This window comes from Xenopus laevis, chromosome 1L (assembly GCF_017654675.1).
Source record: "Xenopus laevis strain J_2021 chromosome 1L, Xenopus_laevis_v10.1, whole genome shotgun sequence".
In the NCBI taxonomy this organism is placed as follows: domain Eukaryota; kingdom Metazoa; phylum Chordata; class Amphibia; order Anura; family Pipidae; genus Xenopus; species Xenopus laevis.
In genome coordinates, this window is record NC_054371.1 from 145,508,582 (window position 1) to 145,522,700 (window position 14,119).

Sequence of the window (14,119 nt, forward strand, 5' to 3'; positions counted from 1 at the left end):
TGTGGATTTTCGTCTAAAGTTTCTAAATAGGCACATGAACACCATGGTCAGTTTTATAAGAGGAAACTGGGGCACAGGGACAAAGCTAACAAAGACAAGGGAACATGCTGTATATGCAATTCCTTGATCTGAATCAAACCCCACCAAATCCAGATAACTATGGAAACCACTTCATCACTTTGCTCTGCTAATGGAAGATCTGAGAAGCCCACCATGGTCATAGTCTATCTTGGTCATGGTGATTACTTAATGCACCAGTTATTCAACCATGGTCAGGCTGCTGTGCCCTTCCTATACAAAGGTCACCAAGTCCTAATCTCTTAAATTCTAATCTTTAATCTTTTTTATATGTGCTTTTTACCACTTTTTTTCTGCTGTTTCAAGCCTTACCTTCAAAGAGGGCTTGCTGGTATGCAAAACTGCCAAGAGCTGAGTTATTATGCAGTTGATAACAAAAATGCTGGTGCCTACTCTAGATTCTATAGAATAGCACAGGGTAAGGAAAAACTGTCTGAGGGAATACAATCCAGATGGGCATGTTTGTGTTTGAAATGTTTCATGATTTACTTATTTATTTATGTTCATCATATTTAAAAAAAATATTTAAATTATATTGTAAACCAAGACAAACTATAAAACAAATTGAAATTATTTATAGTTTTGACCACTCACAAGTCATAAATATTTCGGATTGATGATAAGTCAGTAGGGCTCATATACTTCCGCAGACACAGTGGGCAACTTACTCTTTTCCCCACAGTGAATTACATCTAAAACCACTTTCATTAAAGGAACCTGTACCCAAATGCTCTCTTCATACTTTCATATAGTAGCACTCAGTTGTGCTCAGTCCATCTTGCTCCCATTTAGTAGCTCGGCACAGTACAGTCACACCTAAAGAATTGAGCACAGACATCACTTGCATGCCAAACAGTTGCTTCCAATTCAACAATCACATTTCATGCACAAGAACATATGAATTCTGGGGGAAAAAGGTGCATTGTGGGGGAAAACATGTTGATTGCATCTGAAATAGCACTTTGCTTACTGTGTCTGGCTAAGTGAATGAGTCCTAATATTTGTATTCGAAATGGCACTTCTACAGGAATTAAATCTTACACTATGTGTTGATAGTTCCACAGTTCTTTTCTTGAGTAAAAAGTATATACTGTAAGTAACTGAGGTTAGTGTGATTTACTGTGACATCTATTATGCTTTTATAGAACATAATATGTATGTTCGCCCCACTTGCCATAAAATTAATTGTTATCAATTAGTCAACTGTGCCAACTTCCAAGCTTCTATTCTCATAAGTAAGTATCTGTCAGCTGTGTTTGATCAAGCTGTACTCTAAAAAGGGATTTAGGAGTTATATTAATTGAAATAATAGCACTGGCACTGAAAAAGGCCAAAGTAGTGGCTCTAAAGTAATCAGAGTTACTATAGTATGAAAATGATTACCTTTACATACCATATGTAGTGCTTTGATATTATAAAAGAGCATGGAATACAGTATTTTCTTCCATCTGAGAAATGTAAACCACTTCTATGGCAGGAGATGCAAAGTGAAAGAAGTCTAAAGATGGATGATACAATGTATAGCATAGTTATGAACCTACTGCTCATCTTGATTTAAACTCCTGACACTATTCACCATATTCACATCATGTAGATCTCAGCATATTTTGCATCTGTTTACTATTAATTTACTCTTTGTAGCTGTGCCCAGTGTGATTTATGTGGATACTACTTATACTATCTTTGTTTTGGCAGTCTGATTCAAACTGGACCACAAAAAATAACTTGCACAAGCCCATTTTACCTAGTAAAATAGTTCAGCAAAGGACCTGGTGGGTAAAGATGAGGCTATTTAACATATGATTGCCAGATTACCCCAATTCAAGGTATAATTATTAAAAAACGAAGAGCAAAAAGTATTGGAACTGTAGGGATGTCTCTTACAGCCTGTGAACTGGCAGGACTTTGACATCTGTTTCTTTAAAAGTAGAGTATGTTGTAGAGGCCATTATGATATGTGTGCTCAAGGGATAAAGACCACATAGTTTTAACTAGAGATGACAGCCATCTCGTTAAAGATATTGGGAGTTCACATCATCTGGAGGAAGCGATTTGTTATTCTACAAATCTTCCTGTTTGATTCCAACACTTTAGGCTTTGAAATACTGTTAGCCAAACAGTCTGCTCCTTTGCACAATCCTCTGCAAACTGGTTCAGTCATAAGGAAACAAATGAAGGCCAGACCTAAGACAGCACTGGGTGCCCTCAGGCCTCCATTCCTTGTCATCTACATATCTAAATGAATATGGCTAGAAGTGCTCTGTAACACACAAAAATAGTATTTCAGATTAACAGATTATACATTTCTACTCTGAATTTTTATATCCTTGTGCTCAAATAAAAGCTTAAATTCAGTCTACAGCTATTTTTTCTCTTGATAATTTGTTTCTGCACTAGTTAGAAAATTCTTGCATGCTTGCCAGAGTCTGAGCCCCATGATAACTGAGCCAAATAAGCAGTTCTGTAAAAAACTATGTTTCCTAAACATGATAAAGAATTCTGCTTGATTAAAACTTGGTATTGTTAGAAACAATTTGTTGTGATTGATAAGAATGCTTATTAAATTGCACTGTCAGAGATGTCTTTGGACATCTTCTTAATTAAACATTGATCCTTAATATACATTTAGTCTAATACATCAGTTTACTGCTAAATCGGGCTCTCTGTAAACAGAACAGGCATCTACAACTTTCCACTGCACTCAGATTAGTTTATTTATAAAGCAATCTGGTTAAGTTAAGAAGAGTGAAAGTCGTACCCTTGTTTTATAAAAAGCATGGGTACAAATCCTTGGCTGCATGTACTTGGCATACCAAACTATTAACTCTGTATTAGATGAATAGTAATGGATAATGAAAACTCCCTGCATCTTCAGCCAAACACTGGTTGCTTCTTAAACATAGTCAGATTTGTAGTTCAGCAACTAGATTATCTCTAATCTTTTTTTTTTTTTACTAACATGGTTATTGTAAACTATTCAAAAAGAATTCAATAACTATTTTAAAAACTATTCTCTTTTCATGCAATACACTTCTGACTTTGAGAATCACTTTGATGGTTTGTCAGGTTCAATGTTAAATAAACTTAATCTGAAAATAACAAGAGGATATTTAAGCGACCTACTTTTTCCTCCATTAAATGACAAGTATATCCTGTGCCTTTGCAGATTGCACCCATTAGTGGTTTGCACTCTCTTTGCTCATTGACAGCAATACTCTAATGATGAATATGCTTTTCTGTTAGCCCTGCTCTCTTGCTAAGAACTGACTACCTGTATAGCACAAGCAACTTAAAGTCAATACTCAGGGTCCTTTACTTCCATTTCCTTTCAAATATTAAGACACTAGGGTAGCTAGATGTTTCACCTTGTGTGTATGATACTCTATGCATGTTCAGTAGGTAAAAAATTAAACAGGTTTTAAACAGATGTTTGTGTATCAGCAACTGTTGTTTTTTTACATTTGCTATTCTGGTAAAAAATAAAATACATTTCATAGTGAGTTATTTAAATAAACCAGAGCAAACCTTTTAACCAAGGAACTTACTGGCATAAACAGACCTTTCTGATCAAGATCTGACTGATTCCAAATGGAGTTAAATCGCTTTGGGCCCAAAGTTTTAAAAAAAAATCAACATTTTGCCAAAGAGCTTTCCCTCTGATGACAACACGAAGCTCAAACTATATTACTTTGAATTTGATCATTGAGGGAAATTTATCTTCTTGTATTCCATGTGTACGGATATGGAATTAGAAAACTTAATGGCCTATAAGTTGTTTTTTGCTTACTCTAATCATGTTTTTAAAGGTAAATTTCAATCTGGTAATAATTTCCCTTACAATAGTTTCCTGTGCTTATGTAACGACTTTCACTTGTAATCTTTCACAGTTGTCCAGCACATAAAGAGGCACAACATAGTGCTGAAGAGAGAGCTGGGAGAAGGAGCCTTTGGCAAAGTTTTCCTTGCAGAATGCTACAACCTCTACCCCGAGCAAGACAAAATACTGGTTGCAGTAAAGGTAAATCTACACAATGTGGAGGGGCTATAGAAATTGAAGAATACACTATGTATATGTAGAATTTGATGGACTGTATAAAATTTGCCCCAATAATCTAGCTCCAATATAAGCCAACATCTTGAACATCATTTGTTCATGCATCCAGTCTGTGCTTTTATCACTGTTGATAGCTAAAGAATGAATGCACAGTATTCTAAATTTAATAATAATTATACATTGCTTCCTTTGTGTGCCTCTTTATTACACATTTTTGCATCTGTAAGCTCATGGGACTTTGTTTAATTTTGCACAACCTTGAGTAAAAGTATTCAACATAGTATTTTTAGAACAATTTAGCATCAGTAGTTTTGACACCTGCCCCATAATTATCAACAGCGAGACATTTCATAGGCTAAACCTATTTTCAGAATATGTTTTTTGAGACAGTATGGAGAGGGCCCATTCATTGAATGTTAACAACAAAAGGACCGTAAATAGAAAATATAGAGAGCACTGAAGCCTGATGGGAACTTGGGTTAAAATTATACAGATATAAGGTCCATCTTAAAATAAAATTATTTAGTGAGAATCATGGTACACATTATGGATTATTCAGTGTATATGTAAATAAAGTAGTACAGTTATGTATTTATTGCCTTGGGGTTCATATGGTACATATATTATATGGAACGTAGCAGCACATGTCACAACAGCTCCACTGGCATTATGGGCTGACAATTTCCTTCCTTTCTCCAAAACCACCTGCTTAAATGGAGGAAAGTATACAAGGCACTACTATAGATATTATTTCTTTTAAGAATAATGTTACAAACTTTTGTGCCTTCCTTGGAAGCAAACGGTGAATAGCAGACCTAGGGGCAAATTTACTTGTGATTGAATATTCGACTGCCGAATTGAAATCCTTCGACTTCGAATATCGAAGTCGAAGGATTTACCGCAATTCGTTTGATTTGAAGGATTTTAATCCATTGATTGAATGATTTTTCTTCGACCTAAAAAAGCTAGCAATGCCTATGGGGACCTTCCCCATAGGCTAACATTGACTTCGGTAGGTTTAAGGTGGCGAACAAGGGGGTTGAAGTTTTTTTTTAAAAAAGACAGTACTTCGACTATCCAATGGTCGAATAGTCTAACGATTTTTAGTTCCATCGTTCGATTCAAAGTCATAGTCGAAGGTCGAAGTAGCCCATTCGATGGTCGAACTAGCCAAAAAAAACATTCAACGTTTTTTTTCTTCTATTCCTTTACTCGAGTAAATGGGCCCCCTAGTATTGCTCTCAACATTGAAAAAACTCACAGTTTCATGGTGATGCAGATCAATTTCTGCAATCTTTTGGGGAATGGGGGTTTAGCCACTTCTCTCTTTTGTCCAATGTTCTTCCTAATTTTAACCATGTTCGCAAAAATTATCATCTGAGGCACATTTAAAAAGCTGTGTTTGCAAAGGCTTTCGACAATCTGTTTCTACATAAAAACACTTGCCTAAACATTCTTGTGTATGGATTAGAAGGAACATAGACTGTGTCCTTACTGTAAATCATTGTAGATGAAGTTTAGCTCTCTTACTGATGGATCCTTGCCATGTTTGGTGTCGGCAGCCTTGAGTTTTCATGCTGCTCCCTTTGACAAATGATTTTGCCATTTCTTTGACTTCTTTCAAAATTCATTACATTTATGACATAATCTTTAGAAATTCAACATAAGTTGATTCCTTCATTTTCCAGATTCCTTAATTTATCAGAAGCTTTGAAATGCAGGTTTTTGTTATGTGTTTATATTATTTGCCTCCGATGTTCCATTAAAAGAGATTTTTAGATAGGTAAAAATTTACACATGAAAAATATAAATATCACTTTATCCATCATTTTAACTGAAAGCAGTAAAGAAAGAAAATGAGCTGAGTAGGAGGTATCATGTTATTTTCTACATGTAATTATCCACACAGCCTCTATTCTCCCCACATTTCAGCCTTTCTGTCTATGTTACTTGCAGTTTCTGGTTGCCTAGCAACACGAGCAGCCTCTAGGGCCTACTTAATAGCCAGAAATCACATTTGTTTTTGAAAAGACTGATGGATAGACGGATGGACGGATGGATGGACAGATGATAGATAAATATTTATTTTAATTAGTACAAATGTCTAATTTTATATGTAAATCTGTATCAATATAGAAAGGTTAGTGGTTAATTTTCACTTGAACCGCCTGTAAGAGCTTTGCTAAAACAGCTTGCCATGCAGTTCTAAACAATGTTTCCATAATTCTATTTTTGCAGACATTAAAAGATGCCAGTGACAATGCCCGAAAAGACTTTCACCGGGAAGCAGAGTTACTCACAAATTTGCAACATGAGCATATTGTGAAGTTTTATGGTGTTTGTGTGGAAGGTGACCCACTCATCATGGTCTTTGAATATATGAAGCATGGCGATCTTAACAAATTCCTTAGGTAAGCTATTTATTACACTTTATTAATATAGCGCTGACAGGATTATGCTGCGCTTTACGGAGATTTTTCTTCATATTCATCATTCCCTACTTTCCACTGGCAAAACTGCCAATTCAACTTCACAGGGATTGCTCCCTGGATCAATTACTACAAGTAACTATTTAATAAATCATAATTGCATACCGTATACCTTTTTACACTAATCAGAACTCTAACTGATAGCAGTCCATAATGAACACTGCCGTCAGGCTTATAAACCTCAGCAACCGCTCCTCCTCTTCCATGACACTCTGCCAATCCCTGCACTGGCTTCCGCTACCTTTCAAAATAAAATTCAAACTAATGACCCTGACATTCAAAGCACTTCATAACTCTGCCCCTCCCTACATCTCTGAACTCTCTGAACTAATCTCTTTATACTCTCCTGACCTGCTCCTCAACTCTTCTCTCATTACCTCCTCATATGCTCGCATTCAAGACTTTGCAAGGGCTGCACCCCTCCTCTGGAACTCTCTCTCATGGTCTGTCTGGCTTTCTCCCAACCTATCTGCTTTCAAAAGATCTCTTAAGACAAACTTATTTAAAAAAACCTACCCTCACTCTGTTTAGCTACCAAATGCAATACCATATGCTACATCTTTCACCTGCATATTTCGATTTTGCCCACTCCCGCGCCTTGTGTCTCATTCCCATCCCCTTTAGTTTGTAAGCTCTTTTGAACAGGGCCTTCCTAGCCTTTTGTATCTGTACTGGTTGTTATGTATGTACCGTAACTCTGTATGTTATATGTATGTAATTCATGTAATTTCTTTGCATAAGCACATTCATTTTACAGCACTGCGCAATATGTTGGCACTCTAAAAATACATGTTAATAATAATAATACATCTAAGAGCAGGTCCGGACTGAGAATTAAAATAGGCCCTGGCATTTCAGGTACACAGAGGCCCAATCAGCCCACATAGAGGCCCAAGCAGCCCCCACCAGCCCACTAAATACTGACTTTCTATGGCACCTTATAGCAGCCCCTCTGGCATTTGCCAGAACCCACACATTGCCAGTCCAGGCCTGCTTTGGTGGCCTTGGTTCATATTTTGATGTCAGAAAGAACCATACCTGTAATAAATGCTGATTGTCTGGTTGACCAGGCAATCTGTGAACATCATAATACCAGCAATGATATATTTAACTGACAAAGAAGGCTAGGGAACTGCATTGTACTGTATATAAGTATATAAGAAAGAATAAAATTTAGTTGACCAGATATCATTCTATTAAATTAGCAAATAAATAAAGTGTGTGTCTTAGAGAATATATAGGGAAGATAAAGAGAATTATATCTTAAAGATAAGAGCTGTGTTCAGTATGGAGCTCCCTTGTGTGAGACTTTCTGTGTTGTTGTTGTTTCAGCTGTCTTAAAACAAATATGGCTCACTGATCAATTGCACATATTTATTACTCAGTACAGTCCTTCACTGTATTTTTTAGAGAAAATAACCCATCCAACTTTTACTATGCAAAAAATGGCATATTATTTATAGTGCTTTATTCTAATACATGATTATATTAGATTAATAAATGTGAACAGATATGTGCTAACATATTTATAATTAAGTTGTTTTTGGAAACTAATCACTCAATTCTAAACAGGAATGTATTTTGCAACCGTAAAGCTGATTTTCTAATAACCCTTGCATACTATTCCTTACCCTACAGTGCCCCTACAGGCCGTTAAGTCACAATTTCCTAAAGACAGTTCCATTACTATGCTCGAAAGGAAAATGTGTGGGTTTACTGCAGAGCACATAGATATAGACATAGTATAGGGAACTGAGTTCATCCTAGGCAGAATATTTTTCGGGGGAGTTCACAAACCAAATTGAAAATTGAAAATTGTTGTGGCTTACTTACAGCTGTAAGCTGTGGGAGACATGGATTTTGTGACTCCACATGAAAAGTGCAGGGGAAAAAAATCTGGATGGCACATTGGAAAGTGAAATGGGAGCTCCAATTATCAAAGAGTAATCTCCTGTGTTATGGCATAAACAGAGGTCTATATAAAAGGGGATTATTAAACAAAAGGGCTCTTTGAAAACAAATGTCATGATTATAAGATCCATATAATTCCTCTTACCGTAATGCTTTTCTTATGCGTGTGTAATGGTTTGAGGGTGCATTTGTTTCATAAAACATAATTTCACTACTAAGCCTGTCTGGCACTAGAAGTTCTTTTGTACACCTCCGAACAATAAAAAGATAGTTTGAAAATGCCATTGTACAGGCTATGCTATAATATTTAAAAAAATGTTGTTGTTTAAATAATCACCTTAACAAAAATCATAATCAGTCTATAATTAAGTGCTTTAAGCAGCAAAACAAAGGCTTTCTGCAAATTATTACAACAAAAAATTGTACTTTGTATACTTTGCGTTTTATGCTGGAGTTTTTGGGAGTGACAGGCCTAATTTATGTTTTCTTTTGTCATGATTATTATTATATACATTCAAGAAAAACATACAGTAAAAGGTATGAATGTAATTGGAATTACTGAGGTTACTGAGAAGTAGAGTGGAGAAAGAACTGCTAACATTGCATTTAGCAATTTCAATATATTGTTTGGTGCTGTCACTGCCACTATCATGCAGGAGGTCCACTGGGAATCTTTCTTCCCTGGACCCACACAAAATACCCACAAAAAATGTATAAGCCTCAAGAGGAGGCATGACGTGAGTGCATAGATAGCGGGTGCACTAGCTGGGTTTACAGTCACACAGGACCATATAAATGCAGCACCTGGCCCACAATAGTGCAGCACACATATCTGCCTATTTAAAGAGCACATGGCACATTTTTACTGCTAACAATATTTGCAATAAGGCTTTTCTGTGTCATGCACAGGGCCCATGGACCAGATGCAGTCCTCATGGCAGAAGGAAACCGTCCTGCTGAATTAACTCAGTCCCAGATGCTTCATATAGCGCAACAGATTGCTGCGGGAATGGTGTACCTGGCTTCCCAACACTTTGTACATCGAGACCTTGCAACACGGAACTGTCTAGTTGGAGAGAACCTCTTGGTGAAGATCGGAGATTTTGGCATGTCGAGAGATGTGTACAGCACCGATTACTACAGGGTAAGTTAACTGCTATTATTATGGTTGCCATATTTGTTTACATGTAGTAAAAGTTATTGCAATTCAGATACATCTGCAATTTATCTGTGATCTTTTGATCTTTACAATATAACATTCCTTGAACAGAAAGGCACATTAAACAGAATGCTTCTTCACATAACAATGCCCTGGCAAAAGCAGTGCTATGAAAAAAAGCCCTAATGTAGTTTGCAATAGTTAGTGCAATAGTTAGTACATTTTGAAATTTAATGTTTCCTAGTTTTTCTATACTGGAGATCCTTTGAGAATGTAGTAAAAGGCTCAAATCTGAAAAAGTTCTTGTAACATCTAGTAAACAATCAGATGTTTGCCTGCAGACTGGTGACTGGTAAATGCTACTTGCTGAATGGTTGCTTTGTGTTTATAGACATTGTGCAAGCTTTGTGTTTTATTTTTGTTATAATACAATAACTTGGATATTACCATTGTAGTTTCCCATGGCTTGTGATAGGATGATTTGTAAGCTGCAGTTATATTCAGTAAAACAATGGATGGGTGCTAGTATTATTTCACTAGCTATTTATTTTCTGCTAAGGCCTGTTGTTTCTACTTTTTGTGAATTTAATCAGCCTTTGAACCCTTGGGGTTTTTAATATTTAGGCCCTATATGGGGAATTTTACCTTTTTTAGCAGTGTATTAAATTATGAGCAGTGAAATATTACAGTACTGCATGTTCCACTGAATACAGGTCTCACTTAACCGAACTAAAAGTTTCTATCTAAATACTGCTTTGTGCTGATCGGCATATGAGAAGATCAGCATATCAGACAGCGGACAAGATTCTTATAACCCAAAAAGTATATAGAAGGCAAAGCCGGAAACTGCTTTATGCACATAATATGCCTCCAATTGCAGTGAATTCAGTTATAATTGAGCAGCAGGCACAACGGAGCTGAAAACAAGTTGTCCCTAAATTTGTATAATTACTGCCATGTGTTAGATTGGTACTTGGCACAATAAAGTACCCAAGCCTTGCCTGGCAGTAAAGGCGGGAACAGAACAGAAGCACAAATGAGCTACATGTGTGGGGGTGCTTGACACTGAATAATACATGGAAAATGTATAGTTCTTGGTGTAAGGGCAGAGCTGTTCTGAGACAGATGCAAGGAAAAGTGTCAGTGTTAACCACAGAATGACATTTTGGGCTGGTTGCAAAAACTGCCCCGCTGAGGCATTTAAAATGGTGCCACCTCCACTCCACCACGGCAATGATAATTACACGTTCACAATAAAAGCAGCTTTTCTAGAGAGATCATTTGCATGCAGAGCAGCAGGAACCAGTGAGTGAAAATCACTGCAGCATTTCACTTGTGCCTTCTGCAATGACAAGCTCAGAGGAGCAATCTGTTATATAATTACTACTAACACATCTGTACATATGCAGTGTTTTGTGCAGTACATTCATTTAGGGAGAGCATGGATGTGGATACATGCATATGTACACATACTGTACGTGCTTTTTATGGATTAATGCAAGATTTCAGTTGAAAGCTTCATCAGTAGGGAAATTATGTGCAGAAAACAGTTCTCAGAAGGAATTTTGCACTGCATTCAAATACAGAGACGGTGAACACAGATGGACTACTGTAAGATGCCATAGACAGTAACTATTATTGTGTGGAAGGGGGATGTTTGGGGTTCTGTGTATACCTGAAATGCCAGGACCTATTTTAAATCTGAGCCTGACCTGACTGATTATATCATAATGGTCCTTCTTATCTTATTGTTGTTCAAAATTCTGTGCTACTGTCGGTGCATCCACTTTGCTAGTGTACTGGAACGGGTACAGGGTCCTACTGAGAGAACAGATAGGGTTGTCACCTTTTGTAGAAAAAAATACCTATATTTTTATGTAGTTTCCCTATTACTGGTATTGGATCTGTTATCTAGAAACTTGCTTTCCAAAAAGCTCCAACGTATGGGTACCTTGTTCTTGATACTAAGATATAATCAATTCTTATTGAAGGCAAAACCAGCCTATTGGGCTTAAATAATGTATAAATGATTTTTTTAGTAAACTTAACGTATGGAGAAAATTACAGAAAGATCCATGATCAGAAAAACCCAAGCTCCCATGCATTCTGTATAATAGGTCCTATACCCGTAATAACATTTTCATTGAGCATAATTTTTATGAACCAAGCTGGTAAAATACTGGTCAGGTGTCACCCCTAAGCACAGAGGGGATATACTAATGTTTGAAATCAGAGACACGGCAGCCTCATTTAAGTGCAATATACTGCATTGACCTTCCCCCTTAATATTCCCCTTTCAGCCTAGAATAGTACACACAAAAATTATTATGATCTAGCAAAATTAGGAATTCTATCACAATTTGTGCTTATATTTGTAGAGAATAATAATTTGCTTTTGTTACATCTTAACAAAAAAATAAACAGATTAGGTATGTCAACAGTGTTTCATGCAGAGGCAAACACGCACACATTTAGGGGGTTATTACTAAACCTTGATTTAGTCAATACCCCAGAAAAAGCACTCAATAATATATCATATAGAATAACTTAAGGGAAATGTAGTTGGGTATACTAAATGAGGAGATTGTGTATGTATGTGTGTGTGTGGGGGGGGGGGGATTTGAATGTACATGAAGCTCCATAGACTAAAAGGTTTATATTGTGAATAGAAATAGTTATAAGCTAAGGAAATGGTTTGGGAAACATTAAACAGAGCAAACAAAAAAGAAAGAAGAGAACTTGGAACTGGAGAAATAACAACAGGAAATTGCATAAAACCAACCAAATGATCCATAGCCTAAATTTAATCATTCTCAATAATGGAACAGATTGTGGCATATCTCCAGGTCTAATACTGGTTCTTCTTGGCAAAAAGTCAGCTTCATTTTTAGATACTTTAGAAATGTTTTTAGCTGACTTGAAACCTGCAAAAATAATTTTAAACAATACTATGTAGCAGTGTAATAATGTTTATTAAGCAGTTTTATCACACTGAAATTTTTTTGCACATGTTTTTTTCTAAAAATAAAAGGAATTTCATTGAGATGTTTTAATACATACCCTGTGCACTGTCACAAGAGAAAAAGAGTTCAGTCTTTTTTTTTCTGCTGACAGCAAAACCTTACCTATGCACCAAGGGAAAAATTATATGGGCACAGGAAAACAATTTGTAGTGGGCATATTTCTCCTCTTACATATATGGATTTGTGTTCTGGTGAAGCTTATTTATATATATATATATGTATATATATATATATATATATATATATATATATATATATATATATATATATATTTCATAAATATAGCAAACATCCCTTATTATTCAAGCAATTTAGCAAATATTTCAATTCTACACTATTATTTTATTAAAGCAAAGTATATATATATATATATATATATATATATATATATATATATATATATATATATATATATATATATATATATATATACATTTACTAAAATTAAGCATTCTTGGAGCATAAAGTGTTTTTCCTGTTACCTTAGCAACTTTTGCACAGAATTCCTGGCTGTCATAGAAGTGTCTGAAAAAGCAGAGTAGTTTGCATTAAAATAGTTGTCTTAAACTTGTGACTTTTGGCATTGCCACATAAATCAAAAGTGTGAGAAAGTATAAAATAGGAGTTCTCTTAATCCCAGAGGTAGGGAGTTGAGACAATTTGTGTTTGGTGTGGATGACATGTCCCTCTGTGTTTTACAAGATGAAATACAACTTCTTTTAAACAGTGATTTTTCTTTTTCTTTTAATGATTGCAACATACTTTATTTAATGTTGTTGTTGCAATACATGCATAATTAGAATCATCATTATTAGTAATTTATGGAGTGAGTAAAGCAGTCTAGCAAGTTAAATTTTTTAATAAGCTAAATCAGATAAAGGAATAAATAAGTCTAAGGCTAGTGTAACAGGCAGATTTTTGGGCTGTGAATAAACCCAGACTAAGTGGGACATTCACTAAAATCCGAAGTTGCGCTCAGGGGTAGCGAGGTTGCGAAGTTGCGATAGCGTTGATTCGCTAAGCGAAGCGAAGTTACGCTAGCGATGGTTAATTTGCATACGGCGCCAAATTCAAATTTCAATGGAGGAATAAGTACAATCACTACAAATGCCTGGGAAACCTTCAAAACATCAAATAAAATTTTTATTTTGCCCTACACATGTGCCCACTGTATAGTTAAGTTGCCATGAGTCAGGAAATGTAGGGGGGAAGGAGGGGAGCCCCAAAAATTTTTTCGATCTTTGTCAGCCTATCACCCGTAATATAGAAAAAACGCCAGTCTTTTTTGGGACTTAGAAAAAATTTGAACTTTTTTTGAAGCAATCCCTATCTACTCTATTGCGCTTCGCCTGGTCTGAGGTGGCAAAGGAAGTCTAGAGTAAAAGGTAGCGTTCAGTACAATGCG

General features: G+C 35.9%; 1 protein-coding gene across 1 annotated transcript in view; it reads left to right on the forward strand.

The window, feature by feature from the left end:
* ntrk2.L (neurotrophic receptor tyrosine kinase 2 L homeolog) overlaps positions 1-14,119 on the forward strand; it is a gene marked incomplete at its 5' end in the record, with an annotated part of 111,382 nt that overhangs the window by 84,075 nt on the left and 13,188 nt on the right. The window contains 3 exon segments of the mRNA NM_001086110.1: positions 3,966-4,096; positions 6,371-6,543; positions 9,442-9,676. Of these exon segments, the coding sequence (NP_001079579.1) occupies positions 3,966-4,096; positions 6,371-6,543; positions 9,442-9,676 (539 nt within the window).